We start from the raw sequence: 23,134 nt of genomic DNA on the forward strand, positions 1-23,134 counted from the left end.
ATTCAGTTTAACGAATAGCCAAGAAGTGGGGTGATAAAAAAGTGCGAAAGCATATAAAATAAGGAATTGGAATAATTGTGCTTTATACAAAATCATAACCACCACAAAAAAAGGGCGGGCCTCATGGACTCTTGCTAATATGAAAGAAATGAATTTATCAGGTAAGTTCTTACATAAATTATGTTTTCTTTCATGTAATTAGCAAGAGTCCATGAGCTAGTGACGTATGGGATAATGATTACCCAAGATGTGGATCTTTCCACACAAGAGTCACTAGAGAGGGAGGGATAAAATAAAGACAGCCAATTCCTGCTGAAAATAATCCACACCCAAAATAAAGTTTAATGAAAAAACATAAGCAGAAGATTCAAACTGAAACCGCTGCCTGAAGTACTTTTCTACCAAAAACTGCTTCAGAAGAAGAAAATACATCAAAATGGTAGAATTTAGTAAAAGTATGCAAAGAGGACCAAGTTGCTGCTTTGCAAATCTGATCAACCGAAGCTTCATTCCTAAACGCCCAGGAAGTAGAAACTGACCTAGTAGAATGAGCTGTAATCCTCTGAGGCGGAGTTTTACCCGACTCAACATAGGCAAGATGAATTAAAGATTTCAACCAAGATGCCAAAGAAATGGCAGAAGCTTTCTGGCCTTTTCTAGCACCGGAAAAAATAACAAATAGACTAGAAGTCTTTCGGAAAGACTTAGTAGCTTCAACATAATATTTCAAAGCTCTAACAACATCCAAAGAATGCAACAATTTCTCCTTAGAATTCTTAGGATTAGGACATAATGAAGGAACCACAATTTCTCTACTAATGTTGTTGGAATTCACAACTTTAGGTAAAAATTCAAAAGAAGTTCGCAACACCGCCTTATCCTGATGAAAAATCAGAAAAGGAGACTCACAAGAAAGAGCAGATAATTCAGAAACTCTTCTGGCAGAAGAGATGGCCAAAAGGAACAAAACTTTCCAAGAAAGTAATTTAATGTCCAATGAATGCATAGGTTCAAACGGAGGAGCTTGAAGAGCTCCCAGAACCAAATTCAAACTCCAAGGAGGAGAAATTGACTTAATGACAGGTTTTATACGAACCAAAGCTTGTACAAAACAATGAATATCAGGAAGAATAGCAATCTTTCTGTGAAAAAGAACAGAAAGAGCAGAGATTTGACCTTTCAAGGAACTTGCGGACAAACCCTTATCTAAACCATCCTGAAGAAACTGTAAAATTCTCGGTATTCTAAAAGAATGCCAAGAAAAATGATGAGAAAGACACCAAGAAATATAAGTCTTCCAGACTCTATAATATATCTCTCTAGATACAGATTTACGAGCATGTAACATAGTATTAATCACAGAGTCAGAGAAACCTCTTTGACCAAGAATCAAGCGTTCAATCTCCATACCTTTAAATTTAAGGATTTCAGATCCTGATGGAAAAAAGGACCTTGAGACAGAAGGTCTGGTCTTAACGGAAGAGTCCACGGTTGGCAAGAGGCCATCCGGACAAGATCCGCATACCAAAACCTGTGAGGCCATGCCGGAGCTACCAGCAGAACAAACGAGCATTCCTTCAGAATCTTGGAGATTACTCTTGGAAGAAGAACTAGAGGCGGAAAGATATAAGCAGGATGATACTTCCAAGGAAGTGATAATGCATCCACTGCCTCCGCCTGAGGATCCCGGGATCTGGACAGATACCTGGGAAGTTTCTTGTTTAGATGAGACGCCATCAGATCTATTTCTGGAAGTTCCCACATTTGAACAATCTGAAGAAATACCTCTGGGTGAAGAGACCATTCGCCCGGATGCAACGTTTGGCGACTGAGATAATCCGCTTCCCAATTGTCTATACCTGGGATATGAACCGCAGAGATTAGACAGGAGCTGGATTCCGCCTAAACCAAAATTCGAGATACTTCTTTCATAGCCAGAGGACTGTGAGTCCCTCCTTGATGATTGATATATGCCACAGTTGTGACATTGTCTGTCTGAAAACAAATGAACGATTCTCTCTTCAGAAGAGGCCAAAACTGAAGAGCTCTGAAAATTGCACGGAGTTCCAAAATATTGATCGGTAATCTCACCTCCTGAGATTCCCAAACTCCTTGTGCCGTCAGAGATCCCCACACAGCTCCCCAACCTGTGAGACTTGCATCTGTTGAAATTACAGTCCAGGTCGGAAGCACAAAAGAAGCCCCCTGAATTAAACGATGGTGATCTGTCCACCACGTTAGAGAGTGTCGAACAATCGGTTTTAAAGATATTAATTGAGATATCTTTGTGTAATCCTTGCACCATTGATTCAGCATACAGAGCTGAAGAGGTCGCATGTGAAAACGAGCAAAGGGGATCGCGTCCGATGCAGCAGTCATAAGACCTAGAATTTCCATGCATAAGGCTACCGAAGGGAATGATTGTGACTGAAGGTTTCGACAAGCTGAAATCAATTTTAGACGTCTCTTGTCTGTTAAAGACAGAGTCATGGACACTGAATCTATCTGGAAACCCAGAAAAGTTACCCTTGTCTGAGGAATCAATGAACTTTTTGGTAAATTGATCCTCCAACCATGATCTTGAAGAAACAACACAAGTCGATTCGTATGAGATTCTGCTAAATGTAAAGACTGAGCAAGTACCAAGATATCGTCCAAATAAGGAAATACCACAATACCCTGTTCTCTGATTACAGACAGAAGGGCACCGAGAACCTTTGTAAAAATTCTTTGAGCTGTAGCTAGGCCAAACGGCAGAGCCACAAACTGGTAATGCTTGTCCAGAAAAGAGAATCTCAGGAACTGATAATGATCTGGATGAATCGGAATATGCAGATATGCATCCTGTAAATCTATTGTGGACATATAATGCCCTTGCTGAACAAAAGGCAAGATAGTCCTTACAGTTACCATCTTGAACGTTGGTATCCTTACATAACGATTCAATATTTTTAGATCCAGAACTGGTCTGAAGGAATTCTCCTTCTTTGGTACAATGAAGAGATTTGAATAAAACCCCATCCCCTGTTCCGGAACTGGAACTGGCATAATTACTCCAGCCAACTCTAGATCTGAAACACAATTCAGAAATGCTTGAGCTTTCACTGGATTTACTGGGACACGGGAAAGAAAAAATCTCTTTGCAGGAGGTCTCATCTTGAAACCAATTCTGTACCCTTCTGAAACAATGTTCTGAATCCAAAGATTGTGAACAGAATTGATCCAAATTTCTTTGAAAAAACGTAACCTGCCCCCTACCAGCTGAGCTGGAATGAGGGCCGCACCTTCATGTGGACTTAGAAACAGGCTTTGCCTTTCTAGCTGGCTTGGATTTATTCCAGACCGGAGATGGTTTCCAAACTGAAACAGCTCCTGAGGATGAAGGATTAGGCTTTTGTTCTTTGTTGAAACGAAAGGAACGAAAACGATTATTAGCCCTGTTTTTACCCTTAGATTTTTTATCCTGTGGTAAAAAAGTTCCTTTCCCACCAGTAACAGTTGAGATAATAGAATCCAACTGAGAACCAAATAATTTTTTACCCTGGAAAGAAATGGAAAGTAGAGTTGATTTAGAAGCCATATCAGCATTCCAAGTCTTAAGCCATAAAGCTCTTCTAGCTAAAATAGCTAGAGACATAAACCTGACATCAACTCTGATAATATCAAAAATGGCATCACAGATAAAATTATTAGCATGCTGAAGAAGAATAATAATATCATGAGAATCATGATCTGTTACTTGTTGCGCTAAAGTTTCCAACCAAAAAGTTGAAGCTGCAGCAACATCAGCCAATGATATAGCAGGTCTAAGAAGATTACCTGAACACAGATAAGCTTTTCTTAGAAAGGATTCAATTTTCCTATCTAAAGGATCCTTAAACGAAGTACCATCTGACGTAGGAATAGTAGTACGTTTAGCAAGGGTAGAAATAGCCCCATCAACTTTAGGGATTTTGTCCCAAAATTCTAATCTGTCAGACGGCACAGGATATAATTGCTTAAAACGTTTAGAAGGAGTAAATTAATTACCCAATTTATCCCATTCTTTGGAAATTACTGCAGAAATAGCATTAGGAACAGGAAAAACTTCTGGAATAACCACAGGAGATTTAAATACCTTATCTAAACGTTTAGAATTAGTATCAAGAGGACCAGAATCCTCAATTTCTAAAGCAATTAGTACTTCTTTAAGTAAAGAACGAATAAATTCCATTTTAAATAAATATGAAGATTTATCAGCATCAATCTCTGAGACAGAATCCTCTGAACCAGAAGAGTCATCAGAATCAGAATGATGATGTTCATTTAAAAATTCATCTGTAGAGAGAGAAGTTTTAAAAGATTTTTTATGTTTACTAGAAGGAGAAATAACAGACATAGCCTTCTTTATGGATTCAGAAACAAAATCTCTTATGTTATCAGGAACATTCTGCACCTTAGATGTTGAAGGAACTGCAACAGGCAATGGTACTTTACTAAAGGAAATATTATCTGCTTTAACAAGTTTGTCATGACAATTAATACAAACAACAGCCGGAGGAATAGCTACCAAAAGTTTACAGCAGATACACTTAGCTTTGGTAGATCCAGCACTAGACAGCGATTTTCCTGTAGTATCTTCTGACTCAGATGCAACGTGAGACATCTTGCAATATGTAAGAGAAAAAACAACATATAAAGCAAAATTGATCAAATTCCTTAAATGACAGTTTCAGGAATGGGAAAAAATGCCAAGGAACAAGCTTCTAGCAACCAGAAGCAATAAAAAATGAGACTTAAATAATGTGGAGACAAAAGCGACGCCCACATTATTTGGCGCCTAAATGCTTTTGGCGCCAAAAATGACGCCACATCCGGAACGCCGACATTTTTGGCGCAAAATAACGTCAAAAAAATGACGCAACTTCCGGCGACACGTATGACGCCGGAAACGGAAAAGATTTTTTTGCGCCAAAAAAGTCCGCGCCAAGAATGACGCAATAAAATGAAGCATTTTCAGCCCCCGCGAGCCTAACAGCCCACAGGGAAAAAAGAGTCACATTTTTGAAGGTAAGAAAAAAATGATTAATTCAAGTGCATTATCCCAAATATGAAACTGACTGTCTGAAAAATAAGGAATGTTGAACATTCTGAGTCAAGGCAAATAAATGTTTGAATACATATATTTAGAACTTTATAAACAAAGTGCCCAACCATAGCTTAGAGTGTCACAGAAAATAAGATTTACTTACCACAGGACACTCATCTACATGTTTGTAGAAAGCCAAACCAGTACTGAAACGAAAATCAGCAGAGGTAATGGTAAATATAAGAGTATATCGTCGATCTGAAAAGGGAGGTAAGAGATGAATCTCTACGACCGATAACAGAGAACCTATGAAATAGACCCCGTAGAAGGAGATCACTGCATTCAAATAGGCAATACTCTCCTCACATCCCTCTGACATTCACTGCACGCTGAGAGGAAAACCGGGCTCCAACTTGCTGCGGAGCGCATATCAACGTAGAATCTAGCACAAACTTACTTCACCACCTCCATCGGAGGCAAAGTTTGTAAAACTGAATTGTGGGTGTGGTGAGGGGTGTATTTATAGGCATTTTGAGGTTTGGGAAACTTTGCCCCTCCTGGTAGGAATGTATATCCCATACGTCACTAGCTCATGGACTCTTGCTAATTACATGAAAGAAAACAACCTTTTTTTTTTTAGGTAGAACAAAAAAAGGAAGAAGGTAGCACTCTTGTAGCAGGAAACACCTTTTATTAGAGCAACGTTTCGAGGCTACTTGCCTCTTTCTCAAGCTTACATACACTGAATTGTGAACAAGACTTTATTCACAAGGCAATTAGTGAAGGGCCAATCCCCAGGCTCACAAGGGGCGTGTGTAACAAAATGACATCACACAGCAACTGAGTGGAGAAAAAATATCAATTATTAACCCATTAGAGGCTGACTGGAGGATTGGTCCAACAACTATATACAATTAAAAACAATATAGCTACACAGAATAGAGGAACAACATAATAGGATCAAAAAATATAATGTTAACCTAACAAAAAAGGTTTAAATTAATGGCATAAGGTCAAATTCTCTGTTAAGCCCTTTTGGTGACATAGTATCTAGTAACCAAATCCATTTGGCTTCCGGAAGCCAAATGGATTTGGTTACTAGATACTAGGGCTGCAACTAACGATTATTTTCATAATTGATTAATCGGCCGATTATTTTTTCGATTAATCGACTAATCGGATAAAAAGAGAATCAATAATAGTTTTCTATGTTTTAAATCCACATAATGAGTGTTACAAATGTAAACTTCACACTAAAACTTTACATTAACACAACTGTTTCTTCAATTTTTAAGCAGCAGAGCACAGTTTTATAATTAAACAAAACAAAACCACAAACTGTTTGAAAAGAGGTAGAACTAGAAAGAGTTAGACTATCACTGTTTATAACATTCTGTTATTCACTCTTTCAGAAACTTTGCATTGAAATTCAAAAATCTCAACATGTCCACATGCTTCTGGCTAAGGCTGGTTCTCTGTTTGCAGCTATATTTCCTGCAGCTGAGACGAGGCACTCAGATGTCGTTGAGGTTCTTGAGATGCATAAGTAGGGTTTTGCCAATTTCACCAAAGTGGGATATTTATCTTTGTTAGCTCTTCACCAATGCTAAGTGTTTTCTACTTTGGCAAGGGGTCTCTCAATAAAGTAACCCTTGACTTCATAAAAATATCTTGAATATCTATATGCAATGGTAAATAACCAGCTATAAGGTTAGGGGAAATATCTAGTCCGCTCTAAAAATAACGAATATTTACTTATAAAGGTTGAATCTGGTACATATTACAATTTATTAAAAATATAAAAAAACAATAAAAAACAAAATCAGAAGCGCTAAGGACTGTATATCAATAACAGGACAGAGCCTTACACATTTATTTATACAGTACATATAATCAGCAATAGCAAGCGATCTGCTAATAATTGTACAAACAGATAATAGTGCACATCAATTTAAATAACTCCCATCAATCTAGGGGCAAGGTGTAAACAACAAGCTTGGCACTATATCATGCAAAGCATAGTTCCAAATCACCTTATTTAATATAAACAATCCAAATGATGACTATTATATCTGGGTTGCACATAAGCCAGGGGTAGCTGTAAACTTATGCTGTCCTGAAAAAGTGAAAAGTAGACGTCTGTAAACCTCCTTTAGGCTAAGGACATAACCATAAAACACAATACCAAGTGCAGGCGTTCATTGGAGTGAAGCAGCTGGTGTTGTGCACAGACCAACTAATTGCAAACCAACTAATCGATTGAGATTCGTTGACAACTATTTTTATGACGATTAGTTGTTGCAGCTCTACTAGATACTATGTCACCAAAAGAGCTTAACAGAGAATTTGACCTTATGTCATTAATTTAAACCTTTTTTGTTAGGTTAAAGGGACAGTCTACACCAGAATTTGTATTGTTTTAAAAGATAGATAATCCCTTTATTACCCATTCCCCAGTTTTGCATAACTAACACAGTTATAATAATATACTTTTAACCTCTGTGATTATCTTGTATCTAAGCCTCTGCAAACTGCCCCTTTTTTCAGTTCTTTTGACAGACTTGCAGTCTAGCCAATCAGTGCCTGCTCCCAGATAACTTCTCGTGCACGAGCACAGTGTTATCTATATGAAATACGTGAACTAACACCCTCTAGTGGTGAAAAACTGTTAAAATGCTATCTGAAAGAGGTGGGCTTCAAGGTCTAAGAAATTAGCATATGAACCTCCTAGGTTAAGCTTTCAACTAAGAATACCAAGAGAACAAAGCAAAATTGGTGATTAAAAGTAAATTGGAAAATTGTTTAAAATGACATGCTCTATCTGAATCATGAAAGTTTATTTTGGCCTAGACTGTCCCTTTAACATTATATTTTTTGATCCTATTACGTTGTTCCTCTATTCTGTGTAGCTATATTGTTTTTAAATTGTATATAGTTGTTGGACCAATCCTCCAGTCAGCCTCTAATGGGTTAATAATTGATATTTTTTCTCCACTCAGTTGCTGTGTGATGTCATTTTGTTGCACACGCCCCTTGTGAGCCTGGGGATTGGCCCTTCACTAATTGCCTTGTGAATAAAGTCTTGTTCACAATTCAGTGTATGTAAGCTTGACAAAGAGGCAAGTAGCCTCGAAATGTTGCTCTAATAAAAGGTGTTTCCTGCTACAAGAGTGCTACCTTCTTCCTTTTTTTATTCTACCTATTTCCTTAGACCTTGGAGGGGGGTCTCTGAAGGTTTGAGCACCTACTCTCTGCAAATCCTGCAGTGTTATATTTGGATGGGGATGACCCTGGAGTGCTGATCCAAACATCGACTTAACCTTTTTTTTTTTGTCATGTGACTGCTATTGAAAAGCTTTTGGAAAGCAATGCACTAATTAAAATAGCCAGTAGGTGGAGCTGTCCGCTTGTTTTGCAGCAAAGTTATGCAACTTAACAGCCTTAAAGGGACAGTAAACCTCAAAAATGTTATATAATTCTGCACATAGTGCATTATTATATAACATTATATTAGCGCAAACTTTATAAAACATAATATTCCCTTTGAATTTTTTAAAACAACGGCTGTTTTTTTCACACAGCGCATCGGGCCAGCTGTATAGTCACAGCCCGGCCCGACCGCGCCATAACACTAAGTGCAGCTCGCTCCTGCTCTGTCTGACAGCAGGAGTGAGCTGCACTGTGTATAATGGCACGGTCGGGCCGGACTGTGACTATACAGCTGGCCCGATGCGCTGTGTGAAAAAAACAGACCCGCTCAGAAGAGCACAGAGAGCGGGTCTGAAAAACAGCCGTTGTTTTAAAAAATTCAAAGGGAATATTATGTTTTATAAAGTTTGCGCTAATATAATGTTATATAATAATGCACTAGGTTAAATTATCTTCCTGTCCAGCAGCTTCAGGTGAGGGTGCCTAACTGCTTATTAATCACTGCCGATTGAAATGCATAGAATAGGTGCAGACCCAATATTATCTAACATGCTAACAATGCAGAGAACTGATTGCAGAAAAATGCAAGTAAAAAAACGTTTTTGTTCATTAAACTTAGTTTGATGATGATGCAGTCTGTTGTGTAATTATTTTATTCGGTGATGTTTAGCAAATGTTTTTGTTCATTAAACTTAGTTTCATGATGATACAATCTATATTATTAGGTTTATACTGCTGTTTAGCATTTAAAGTCTTCAATTCAAAGCTTTAAAAATAATGTATTAGGTGTTACTTATGACAATTTTGAGAGGGGCCTGGAACCTAACTCCCTCACTTCCCTTTGACTTACATTATAAACTGGGTTTCAATTTACAACCATTCCTCCTGGAACCTAACCCCGGCGTAAACTGAGGGCTACCTGTATATATATACAGCAATCCTACATACAGAATGCATATATATAGCCAGCAATCCCACATACAGAATGCAAATATATAGCCAGAAATCCCACATACACGATTTAAGTATATTGCCAGACATTTTACACAGAGAAGAAAACCACACATTCAATACCCACTTTTTGGCCTAATTTTCCTCTCACTGCCATCAGTCATCCTACTTTTTTCTTTCTAGGCATTTTCGGTCTTGCCAACACAACCATTTAATGTTTTCTCATCCATTAGTATCACATTAAAGGGACATGATACCCAAATGTTGAAGCACTTTAAAGTAATGCAGCATAGCAGTAAAACGCTTACTAGGAAAAAGAAAATCACATAAACATCTCTATGTAAAAAACAGATATTTTACCTTAACATTTCCACAGTAGCCACATCCCATTATAAAAGGCCTTTAAGCAGCCAATTAGGAAGCTAGTCCCAGGACTTGCAAGGAAGTGTGCGTCTGACATGTGCAGGCACAGCCATGTTATTTCCATCCTCTGTTTAAGGAAGTTTACTATAAAATCTCATGAGATCACAGTAAAGCATCAGCACTGATGAAACGGATTGGCTGTTTTTCCCCTCAACATACAGCTGACAGTAGCTGAAGTATAACCATTCACATAACACTTACTATGGTGAGCTGAAGAAATTTTGAGGTTAAATATTTCACTTTTTTATATAGAGATGTTCATGTGATATTTTCTTGTCAGTTTTGTACAGTTATGCTACATCACTTTCAAGTGATTTAGTATATGGGTATTATGTCCCTTTAAGATCCCTCCTCTGCTCAGAGCCTCCATACAGATGTTGTTTCTGGATCGTTTTAGACTCACTGTACTGCAATGAGTGAACTTGGAAAATAAAAAAATATGATTCTTTTCTCAAATGGTAAGGTTACTGACATATTTTAAGGTTGTGGGTACTTAAATAGGGATGGGGTGTTGTAATATCCTTTTGGACTACGACTGAAGAGTCAAGACAAGAGTAAACAATAGGAAATAAGGTCAATCTTTCCCCACTGCAGTATGCAATAATGTCAAAGAAACTATGGGAAGTGGAGTCTGTTCATCCCCTACAGGTTCACTCAGTGACACAGACAGAAGGGGGGTATGGGGTCTGCCTGCCCCCTGCAGTATGACAGAGACAGAAGGGGGGTATGGGGTCTGCCTGTCCCCTGCAGTATGACACAGACAGAAGGGGGGGGGGGGGTATGGGCGTCTGCCTGTCCCCTGCAGGATGACACAGTGACACAGACAGAAGGGGGGTATGGGGTCTGCCTGTCCCCTGCAGTATGACACAGTGACACAGACAGAAGGGGGGTATGGGGTCTGCCTGTCCCCTGCAGAATGACACAGTGACACAGATAGAAGGGGGGTATGGGGTCTGCCTGTCCCCTGCAGTGTGACACAGATAGAAGGGGGGCATGGGGTCTGCCTGTCCCCTGTAGTGTGACACAGACAGAAGGGGGGTATGGGATCTGCCTGTCCCCTGCAGTATGACACAGACAGAAGGGGAGTATGGGGTCTGTCTGTCCCCTGCAGTATGACACAGTCAGAAGGGGGGTACAGGGTCTACCTGTCCCCTACAGACTGACCCAGTCACACAGACAGAAGGGAGCTATGGGATATGGTGTCTGTCCCCAACCCTGCAGCACAACACAATGACAGTTACAGCAGGGCGTTTTGGGACATGATATCAGTCCCTCACTTTGCAGACTGATAAAACCAGTATAGAACCGTTGGATATGGAGTCTGTCACTTTGCATGTGATATAGCTGTTAACTTACCTGTCTCTGAGACTCGTACAGAATTCGATCCATGGTGTTGAGTAAAGTCATTGTGTGGTAAAACTTCAGCACTTTGTCTTTGGGAATCTGTAAAAATATTGGTAATAAGCAACATCATCCAAATCCAGTATAATTTTGTGCCCATTTATACCCCCTAAAGGTGAAATACTGTGTTCAGTGTAATACTTCAATACATTTCTGTAAATCTAACATAAGTATAAATGTATACTTCCTCTCCTGGAAGCACATTCCTTATACCTACTCCATTTGTGGTAAGCAGTAAAGAAGAAAGGGGCAGATGTCACCTTACGTTTGGATCCTCGCTGGGGTTTATGATCTGGCCCTGACGATCCATCACCCTATAGATAGGGATTCCGGAGATGACGTTAGGTTGGATGAACTCAAGCGAGTCAATAAATTCCGCCGATGCTCCAGGGAACTGCGGTTTCTCCTCCAGGGAGGTGAACTCACTGCGGCACCGAATGACATGCTGAGGAAAGGCATGGGTACAGTAATTATATTAAAGGGACACTCAAGTCAAAATTAAAGTTGCATGATTCAGATAGAGCAGCAATCTTAAACATCTTTCCAATTTACTTCCATTAACAAAATGTGCACAGTCTTTTTGAGTCACCAGCTACTACTGAGCATGTGCAAGAATTCACAGAATATACGTATATGCATTTGTGATTGGCTAATGCCTGTCACATGATACAGGGGGAGTGGCAATAGACATAACTTTGAAATTTGTCAGAAAAAAATCTACTCATTTGAAGTTCAGACTACGTGCTATTGCATTGTCTTTTTATCATGCATTGATTGATTATGCAAATGTACTGAATGTCACTGTCAGTAGTACACCGTGGTCCTAGCAGGGAATGAGCCCATAAATATGTCACTGTCATTGGTACTGGCAAGGAATGGGCCCTAAATGTTACAGTTATTAGTGCACAGGTTTCTCCAGTCCCACATGAACACAAAGCTTACAATGCTGTGACATATCCAGCTCATGTCCCTCCCCATATCTCAGCCAATGACATGCCAGAACTGGGCCAAGCCTCTCCTTGCAGGGGTGACCTTTAACAGGCCACAACAATGTAACCCTTTAACTGCAAATTACTTCTTCTCCTGACCCTACTGATGTTAAATGCTCTAATGCATCCTTAAACCTCTGGCTGCCAGGCAGGGCTGCAATGCATTTAGTTGCCATCTAGTACAGTCAAGAAGTTAAAACTCGTTTGTATTATATTATAAATTGCTAAATCCAAATAGGGGATAATATAAATGCAATTAAATCCTATCTGCCCCCCTCTCTCACTCACCTCAACCCTCAGTCTCTCTGACTCGTGTGTCCTAAGTCTATCACCCCAATCTTCCCCCTCAGTTTCTCTCTCGCATCAGTCACCCCTCAGTCTCTTAAGCACTAGTTTCAGTCTCTTTCTCTCTCTCTCATCTGTCTCCCCCTCAGTCTCTCACTACTGTCTTTCACCTGTTTTACTCTTCAGTCTTTCTCTAGTACCTGTCTACCCCATACGTCTCCACTGTCAGTCTCATTCCCTCTTATCAGTCCCCCCTAAGCCTCTGTCTCAGCCAGCAGTCTAACATCTTTTTCACCCTAGTCTCTTTCTCTCACACCTGTCTCCCCCACAGTCCTCCTTTCTCTAACACCTGTCTCCCCCACAGTCCTCCTTTCTCTCACACCTGTCTCCCCCACAGTCCTCCTTTCTCTAACACCTGTCTCCCCAACAGTCCTCCTCTATTTCACACCTGTCTCCCCAACAGCTCCTTTCTCTCTCTCACACCTAACTCCCCCACAGTCCTCCTTTCTCTAACACCTGTCTCCCTAACAGCTCCTCTCTCTTTCACACCTGTCTCCCCCACAGTCCTCCTCTCTCTCAAACCTGTCTCCCCAACAGTCTTTCTCTCTCACACACCTGTCTCCCCCATAGTACTCCTCTCTTTCATACCTGTCTCCATACATGTCACACACACCGCTATACCTCCAGTTTGTTTTACCAGCTTCCCCCCACAATGTTTCTCTCATACCCCCCCCCCCACACACAGTCTCTCTCTTGCACCTTTCTCCCTTTCCGTTTCCCTTTTCACCTATGTCCCCTTCACTCTCTCTTCCTTCCCTATGTCCCCTTCGTCCTCTCTCTTCCTTCCCTATGCCCCCCTTCACTCTCTTTTCCTTTCCTACGCCCCCTTCGTACTCTCTCTTTCTTCCCTATGCCCCTCACTTTCTCTCTTCCTTTCCTATGCCCCCCTTCACTCGCTTTTTCTTTCCTATACCCCCCTCGCTCTCTCTCTTTCTTTCTTTCCTTTGCCCCCCTTTGCTCTCTTTTTCTTTCCTATGCCCCCCTTTGCTCTCTCTTTATTATGCCCCCCTTTGCTCTCTCTTTACTATGCCCCCCTTCACTCACTTGTTCTTAACTATGCCCCCTTCGGTCTCGTTTTTTTTTTCTATGCAGCCCTTCAGTCTCCCTTTCTTTCCTATGCCCTCATTCTGTCTTTCTTTCCTATGCCCCCCCCCCCCCTTCGGTCTCCCCCTTCTTACCTATGTCTCTCCCTCTCTCTTTTTTTTTTTAACTTATCTCCCCCTTCAGTCTCTTCCTTACACATAACCTTAGTTTATCTCACCTGTCCCTCTCTTTAATCTGTCTCTTTCACCTGTACCACCCTCAGCCTGTGTCTCTCACCTGAACCCCCCCCCGAGACGGTCTCTCTCACCTGAACCTCCCCCCCGAGACGGTCTCTCTCACCTGAACCTCCCCCCCGAGACGGTCTCTCTCACCTGAACCTCCCCCCCGAGACGGTCTCTCTCACCTGAACCTCCCCCCCCCGAGACGGTCTCTCTCACCTGAACCTCCCCCCCCGAGATGGTCTCTCTCACCTGAACCTCCCCCCCCCCGAGACGGTCTCTCTCACCTGAACCTCCCCCCCCGAGACGGTCTCTCTCACCTGAACCTCCCCCCCCGAGACGGTCTCTCTCACCTGAACCTCCCCCCCCGAGACGGTCTCTCTCACCTAAACCTCCCCCCCCGAGACGGTCTCTCTCACCTGAACCTCCCCCCCCGAGACGGTCTCTCTCACCTGAACCTCCCCCCCCGAGACGGTCTCTCTCACCTGAACCTCCCCCCCCGAGACGGTCTCTCTCAACTGAACCCCCCCCCCCCCCGAGACGGTCTCTCTCACCTGAACCTCCCCCCCGAGACGGTCTCTCTCACCTGAACCTCCCCCCCGAGACGGTCTCTCTCACCTGAACCTCCCCCCCGAGACGGTCTCTCTCACCTGAACCTCCCCCCCGAGACGGTCTCTCTCACCTGAACCTCCCCCCCGAGACGGTCTCTCTCACCTGAACCTCCCCCCCGAGACGGTCTCTCTCACCTGAACCTCCCCCCGAGACGGTCTCTCTCACCTGTACCACCCTCAGCCTGTCTCTCTCACCTGTACCACCCTCAGCCTGTCTCTCTCACCTGTACCACCCTCAGCCTGTCTCTCTCACCTGTACCACCCTCAGCCTGTCTCTCTCACCTGTACCACCCTCAGCCTGTCTCTCTCACCTGTACCACCCTCAGCCTGTCTCTCTCACCTGTACCACCCTCAGCCTGTCTCTCTCACCTGTACCACCCTCAGCCTGTCTCTCTCACCTGTACCACCCTCAGCCTGTCTCTCTCACCTGTACCACCCTCAGCCTGTCTCTCTCACCTTAACCATTTTCAGCCTGTCTCTCTCATCTGTACCCCCTGAGTCCTTCTCTGTCACCTGTACCACTACCACCCTCAGCCTGTCTCTCTCACCTGTACCACCCCCATCATGTCTCTCTCACCTGTACCACCCCCATCATGTCTCTCTCACCTGTACCACTCTCAGTCTGTCTCTCTCACCTGTACCACTCTCAGTCTGTCTCTCTCACCTGTACCACTCTCAGTCTGTCTCTCTCACCTGTACCACTCTCAGTCTGTCTCTCTCATCTGTACCACTCTCAGTCTGTCTCTCTCACCTGTACCACTCTCAGTCTGTCTCTCTCACCTGTACCACTCTCAGTCTGTCTCTCTCACCTGTACCACTCTCAGCCTGTCTCTCTCACCTGTACCACTCTCAGCCTGTCTCTCTCACCTGTACCACTCTCAGCCTGTCTCTCTCACCTGTACCACTCTCAGCCTGTCTCTCTCACCTGTACCACTCTCAGCCTGTCTCTCTCACCTGTACCACTCTCAGCCTGTCTCTCTCACCTGTACCACTCTCAGCCTGTCTCTCTCACCTGTACCACTCTCAGCCTGTCTCTCTCACCTGTACCACTCTCAGCCTGTCTCTCTCACCTGTACCACTCTCAGTCTGTCTCTCTCACCTGTACCACTCTCAGTCTGTCTCTCTCACCTGTACCACTCTCAGTCTGTCTCTCTCACCTGTACCACTCTCAGTCTGTCTCTCTCACCTGTACCACTCTCAGTCTGTCTCTCTCACCTGTACCACTCTCAGTCTGTCTCTCTCACCTGTACCACCCTCAGCCTGTCTCGCTCACCTTAACCATTTTCAGCCTGTCTCTCTCACCTTTACCACTCATAGCCTGTCTCTCTCATCTGTACCCCCTGAGTCCGTATCTCTCACCTGTACCACCCCCATCATGTCTCTCTCACCTGTAGCACTCTCAGTCTGTCTCTCTCACCTGTACCACTCTCAGTCTGTCTCTCTCACCTTTACCACTTTCAGCCTGTCTCTCACCTGTACCACTCTCGTTTTCAGTCTGTCTCTCTTACCTGTACCACTCTCCGTATGATATCTCTCACCTGTACCACCACCAGCCAGCCTGTCTCTTTCGACTTTAAACCCCCCAGCCTCTCTCTCACCTGTACCCCCTTCCTTAAATCTCACCTGTCTCCCCCTTAGACAGCTCAGCACACGTCTCCCAAGCAAAGCCCTCAGCGCCGCCATCTTGCTCAACTGTGCCCTTGTCCCCTCCAATTCCCTTCAAGCCAAGCCCAGCACTATAATGTTCATTCTTTATTTTCCTCCATACAGTGACCACCCCCGATCGTTATACATTTAAGCAGCATGACATATACAGGCAAAATATATTTGGCTTTTCAAACAGGCAGCTCTTATGGCTACTATCACAGAAAGGCCCCTTTATAGATGCGTGTTAGCAACAAAATAATCCAACCGGAAAGTATAGTGTCTAGAGTTTGTTGTCAAGGAGAAGGTCCCCAGAAGCGGAAGTGATTTGCACGTGTTTACATGGGAGACATGGAGGCTGCTTTGAGGGAAATCGGGTGTGAGCAGAGCCCGCTGACTCGGCCAGATGGTTCTGCAACGTTTGTTCAAGGTGAGTAATGGTGAAGATACATTTAGCTTGCTGTGTTATTGTATTAATAAAAGCAATGGCAATATTGTACAGTATAAAACATTAGGAAAACAGTAATGTCATCGATATTATGTTATAAGTAATGCAATTCTGATCCCACAATAAGCTAAATGATATATTTAATTTGTGCAATGTCTAATGTTACTTTTATGGCAGAATTAATCGTTTTAAATTACAAGCTACTGTTGATCATTTCTGTACAATGTTTGATGAAACAATGGTTTCAATTCGTAATGGTTACACAATTGTAATACTGCAAGAGGTTATTCTATCAACAATGCATCACTTTTATGTTACAGTTCTGTCTTGCTCCTTACTTTTATAATTATAGAGAATTGTTTCTTGAAGTGGCTGTCAGATTCCCTCCATGTTGCATTTGGGAACTATAAGTCCCAGCATGTCAATAGGACAGGCACCGCCTATGCATCTGTTGTAGTTTATGGTGGTGCCCATGAATTGCTCCACTTACCATTGCTTCAGTGTGCCCAGTTCTGACTGGAGCTACTCAAAGCAGCGTTTTTTGAGTGTAAGGAGCAATAGTGAGCAGGCAGGGATTTGACAGTACTACTACTGACTGTACCAAGCTCTGTGTAAGCAAACTTCCCAATCTTCCTGCGGAGGAATGACATATCCACGTTGACTCAATGTAGCCATAAGCTTTCCATGTGTACAGTGTCCATTTTAGGACATTGTCAAATGTCAGTCACATAGACATGACTCTGACCACCACTTTGATTTCGGACAAATCAAAGGTCCGACTCCTAGTCGCTGTTGCTGTCATAAAGTCACTTGGCATTTCAGCTTTCTCATGCTATGTGGCCGTGACCATGACCATCAACATGAGAAGTGGGCGGAGGATTGCCGGTCCAGGTTTTCTAAAGAAAAAAGTATTTAAAAAAACTGCTGCAATCTAAAGTTTAATGAATGAAAGTGCCCCTGTTTTTTTTCATATAGGTGACGATAGTCCACGATTTGTTACACATGGGATATACATTCCTTTCAGGAGGAGGCAAAGTTTCCCAAATCTCAAAGCCTATAAAAACCCCACCCACCTCCTCATATCTCAGTTTAAACTTTGCCTCCTTTGGAGGTGGTTAAAGTATGATGTGCTTAAGATAGGTGCTTCAGTGTATACTTTAGTCCGGTGTTCTGTGAAGGGACTGAACTTTGTAAAACAGCGAACCATGTCACTTCCTGTGACGTTTCATCAGCTGTTGCTCACAGTTTGAACCTAATACGCATGCGTGGCAGATTCTTCACATTCCTGGGCGCATACGTAACGATAAAACTCTTTACAATTGTGAAATTCTGAAACCATTGTATAGCGCATGCGTGGGCTTTTCTATCACAAATGGGGGTGTTTTATTGAACACTGTATGCACATTATGCTGTGAAACAGAAATAAATGTATAGTAATTTATAAATATTTATTTATATATAAGTTAAAAAACATACAAACATTCAAAGCACTTGACTTTATGTTTACTGTTAAATACGATATGCAGTGCCGATATCCGAGTGGCTGGCTGTCATGCAGGGAGGAATAAACATCTTTCCATGTTTGAGATAAACTCAAACTCAAACATGGAAAGATGTTTATTCCTCCCTGCATGACAAACAGCCACTCGGATATCTCCACTGCATATCGTATTTAACAGTAAACATAAAGTCAAGTGCTTTGAATGTTTGTATGTTTTTTAACTTATATATAAATAAATATTTATAAAACACCCCCATTTCTGATAGAAAAGCCCACGCATGCGCTATACAATGGTTTCAGAATTTCACAATTGTAAAGAGTTTTACCGTTACGTATGCGCCCAGGAATGTGAAGAATCTGCCACGCATGCGTATTAGGCTCAAACTGAGAGCAACAGCTGATGAAACGTCACAGGAAGTGACATGGTTCGCTGTTTTACAAAGTTCGGTCCCTTCACAGAACACCGGTTTTCCCCTCAGAGTTACAGTAATTGTCGGAGGAATGTTTGGGGAGTTTAGCCTTTAGACACCATGTTGTAAACCTTTGGTCTTTCTAAGGCCCTCTGTAAATTCGGTCGCAGTAAGCCTTTTTCTGCCTCCCTTTACAGAGCTACATACTCCTATCTTCTACCTCTGCTGATAGGCTTTTCAGTACTGGTTGGTTGTGTCAGGACAATTGTCCAGTATAATTCACCATTTTGATATTGCATATTAATCACATATGTCTGTGCTATATAATATAGGGGTACAATTGATCATGTGTATTTACTTATATATTCAGGTACACATACACATATATATTATTTATCAGTATTAGTATGTAGCTATTAGCTAGTGCTGCTTGTCAGTATATAATTGCTTACGGTGAAGTTTTTGTACTTTATCAAAATAATCCATGTTTAGTTACTATGATATTCAAGGTCCCCAACATAGCTGCATGATTCCTATCATTGCATTACTGGTATAAATATTCACAAATATCCCCATGTTTGTCATACATGGTTCCAGTAAGTCTCTTTTTCTATAAACATTAGTGGGGTTCAACCTTGGTTAATGGTCAAATAGAGAAACTGACTTGTTTTTCAGAATAGATTTACAAAATACATATTTGTCTGTTATAGCTTAGTGACGAGTGCCATCTTCCGAGGGAAAAATATTCTAACTGCTAAATCTTAAAAAAAATGTTAATTAATCTGTAATTAGTGTTAGCCAATCAATTATGTGAACCTAACCTTATCAGTTGGGGTGGAGTTAAGCACTTTCCATAAAATGCACACTCACCCACAAAAGGGGGAGAGGGGGACACAAGCAGACGGCACAAGGGGCCACACTGAGCATGCATGATGACCACACCCTATCCAGAGGAGATGGGAGGCTAAGCTGACCAGATAGACAAGTCAGGATAATGGTGAGGGAGGGTCCAGGGGTAACCTAAGAGGGTCTATTTACACTGAACCCCAGTGAAGGATCCCACAATGTTGATAAGTGTGAAACAAACCTATATGAAAAAGTTTTGTTAATATGATTTATGCTCTTTACATTTATATTCAAAGTTTTATTATTGAATCAGGTGAGTTAATCAATTCTGGTTTGCCCTTTATAGTCACAAATATTTTGTTACGTAATTCCTGTTAACCTGATCTTATCTGTCGACAATAACACTGGGTCAATAAGAAATCTGGTAATAATATTATTTTCTTATTGTTTGCCAGGATTATTAGTTTACCTGGTTCTTGCCAGCTATGCTGAGAATTTAAATAACAAAAGTTTCTGTTTCTCTATTATACCCGCAAGCTACTGCAAATAAAATAATTTAGTGATTGTTTTCATTAGTTTTAACCTGATAATCATTAAATCATTGTAATGATGTATGCTTATTGATTTGCTTTATTCAAATATTGCTTATTATTTCTTATTCTTTTAATAAACTAACGCCTAGATTTAGAGTTCTGCGTTAGCCGTCAAAAGCAGCGTTAAGGGGTCCTAACGCTGGTTTTGGCCGGCCGCTGGTATTTAGAGTCAGGCAGGAATGGGTCTAACGCTCACTTTCAAGCCGCGACTTTTCCATACCGCAGATCCCCTTACGCCAATTGCGTATCCTATCTTTTCAATGGGATCTGCCTAGCGCTGGTATTTAGAGTCTTGGCTGAAGTGAGCGCTAGACCCTCTACCGACAAGACTCCAGCTGCAGAAAAAAGTCAGTAGTTAAGAGCTTTCTGGGCTAACGCCGGTTTATAAAGCTCTTAACTACTGTGCTCTAAAGTACACATCACCGCCACTATAATAAATATTTTTAACCCCTAATCTGCCGACCGCACACCTCCGCCACCTACATTATCCCTATGAACCCCTATCTGCTGCCCCTAACATTGCCAACACCTACATAATATTTATTAACCCCTAATCTTCCCCCCCAACGTCGCCGCTACCTACCTACCTACACTTATTAACCCCTAATTTGCCGACCGGACCTCGCCGCTACTCTAATAAATGTATTAACCCCTAAACCGCCACACTCCCGCCTCGCAAACCCTGTAATAAATTATATTAACCCCTAATCTGCCCTCCCTAACATCGCCGCCACCTAACTTCAAGTATTAACCCCTAATCTGCCGACCAGACCTCGCCGCTACTATAATAAATGTATTAACCCCTAAAGCTAAGTCTAACCCTAACACCCCCCTAAGTTAAATATAATTTTAATCTAACGAAATAAATTAAATCTTATTAACTAAAGTATTCCTATTTAAAACTAAATACTTACCTGTAAAATAAACCCTAATATAGCTACAATATAACAAATAATTATATTGTAGCTATTTTAGGGTTTATTTTTATTTTACAGGCAACTTTGTATTTATTTTAACTAGGTACAATAGCTATTAAATAATAGTTATTAACTATTTAATAGCTACCTAGTTAAAATAATTACAAAATTACCTGTAAAATAAATCCTAACCTAAGTTACAATTAAACCTAACACTACACTATCAATAAATTAATTAAATAAATTAACTACAAGTACCTACAATTAAATACAATTAAATAAACTAAACTAAATTACAAAAAATAAAAAAAGATTATAAGAATATTAGGCTAATTACACCTACTCTAAGCCCCCTAATAAAATAAAAAAGCCCCCCAAAATAATAAATGTCCCTACCCTATTCTAAATTAAAAAGTAACCAGCTCTTTTACCAGCCCTTAAAAGGGCTTTTTGCGGGGCATGCCCCAAAGTAATCAGCTCTTTTGCCTGTAAAAAAACACAATACCACCCCCCAACATTACAACCCACCACCCACATACCCCTACTCTAACCCAAACCCCCCTTAAATAAACCTAACACTACCCCCCTGAAGATCTCCCTACCTTGAGTCGTGTTCACCCAGCCGGGCACCGATGGACCAAAAGAGGACATCCGTAGCGGCAGAAGTCTTCATCCTATCCAGGCAGAAGAGGACATCCGGACCGGCAGACATCTTCATCCAAGCCGCATCTTCTATCTTCATCCATCCGGAGCGGAGCCATCTTCTTCCAGCTGACGCGGATCCATCCTTCTTCCCTGATGCCTATTTGCCGAATGAAGGTTCCTTTAAATGACGTCATCCAAGATGGCGTCCCTCGAATTCCGATTGGCTGATGGAATCCTATCAGCCAATCGGAATTAAGGTAGGAAAAATCTGATTGGCTAATTGAATCAGCCAATCAAATTCAATCGGATTGGCTGATCCAATCAGCCAATCAGATTGATCTCACATTCTATTGGCTGTTCTACAGGCAAAAGAGCTGATTACTTTGGGGCATGCCCCGCAAAAAGCCCTTTTAAGGGCTGGTAAAAGAGCTGGTTACTTTTTAATTTAGAATAGGGTAGGGACCTTTATTATTTTGGGGGGCTTTTTATTTTATTAGGGGGCTTAGAGTAGGTGTAATTAGCCTAATATTCTTGTAATCTTTTTATTTTTTTATTTTTTGTAATTTAGTGGGGTTTTTTTTTTGTAATTTAGTTTATTTAATTGTAGGTACTTGTAGTTAATGTATTTAATTAATTTATTGATAGTGTAGTGTTAGGTTTAATTGTAACTAAGGTTAGGATTTATTTTACAGGTAATTTTGTAATTATTTTAACTAGGTAGCTATTAAATAGTTAATAACTATTATTTAATAGCTATTGTACCTAGTTAAAATAAATACAAAGTTGCCTGTAAAATAAAAATAAACCCTAAAATAGCTACAATATAATTATTCGTTATATTGTAGCTATATTAGGGTTTATTTTACAGGTAAGTATTTAGTTTTAAATAGGAATACTTTAGTTAATAAGATTTAATTTATTTTGTTAGATTAAAATTATATTTAACTTAGGGGGGTGTTAGGGATAGGGTTAGACTTAGCTTTAGGGGTTAATACATTTATTATAGTAGCGGCGAGGTCCGGTCGGCAGATTAGGGGTTAATACTTGAAGTTAGGTGGCGGTGATGTTAGGGAGGGCAGATTAGGGGTTAATACAATTTATTATAGGGTTTGCGAGGCGGGAGTGCAGCCGTTTAGGGGTTAATAACTTTATTAGAGTAGCGGCGAGGTCCGGTCTGCAGATTTGGGGTTAAGTGTAGGTAAGGTAGCGACGACGTTGGGGGGGGGGGCAGATTAGGGGGTTAATAAATATAATATAGGGGTCGGCGATGTTAGGGGCAGCAGATTAGGGGTACATAGGTATAATGTAGGTTGCGGCGGTGTACGGAGTGGAAGATTAGGGGTTAATAATATAATGCAGGTGTCAGCGATAGTGGGGTCGGCAGATTAGAGGTTAATAAGTGTAAGTTTAGGGGTGTTTAGACTCGGGGTTCATGTTAGGGTGTTAGGTGTAGACTTAGAAAGTGTTTCCCCATAGGAAACAATGGGGCTGCGTTGGGAGCTGAACGCTGTTTTTTTTCATCCCAAACTGCCCCATTGTTTCCTATGGGGGAATCGTGCACGAACACGTTTTAGCTGCTTACCGCTACCGTAAGCAACGCAGGTATTGAGGGTTGAAGTGGTGGTACATTAGGCTCAACGCACCCTTTTTG

The 23,134-nt window shown here is 41.5% G+C and overlaps 2 protein-coding genes across 2 annotated transcripts in view; one reads left to right on the forward strand and one right to left on the reverse strand.

The window, feature by feature from the left end:
• Positions 1-16,260, reverse strand: part of BCKDHA (branched chain keto acid dehydrogenase E1 subunit alpha) — a 44,322-nt gene extending 28,062 nt beyond the window's left edge. Inside the window, exons 1-3 of the mRNA XM_053721637.1 lie at positions 16,103-16,260; positions 11,538-11,717; positions 11,228-11,314 (exon numbers count right to left, since the gene is read on the reverse strand). Coding sequence (XP_053577612.1) covers positions 11,228-11,314; positions 11,538-11,717; positions 16,103-16,162 — 327 coding nt within the window. The 5' untranslated portion in view covers positions 16,163-16,260. The remainder of the gene's footprint in view (positions 1-11,227; positions 11,315-11,537; positions 11,718-16,102) is intronic.
• A 150-nt stretch (positions 16,261-16,410) lies between these two features.
• Positions 16,411-23,134, forward strand: part of EXOSC5 (exosome component 5) — a 111,633-nt gene continuing 104,909 nt past the window's right edge. Inside the window, exon 1 of the mRNA XM_053721638.1 lies at positions 16,411-16,553. Coding sequence (XP_053577613.1) covers positions 16,466-16,553 — 88 coding nt within the window. The 5' untranslated portion in view covers positions 16,411-16,465. The remainder of the gene's footprint in view (positions 16,554-23,134) is intronic.

This window comes from Bombina bombina, chromosome 7 (genome assembly GCF_027579735.1).
Source record: "Bombina bombina isolate aBomBom1 chromosome 7, aBomBom1.pri, whole genome shotgun sequence".
Lineage (NCBI taxonomy): Eukaryota > Metazoa > Chordata > Amphibia > Anura > Bombinatoridae > Bombina > Bombina bombina.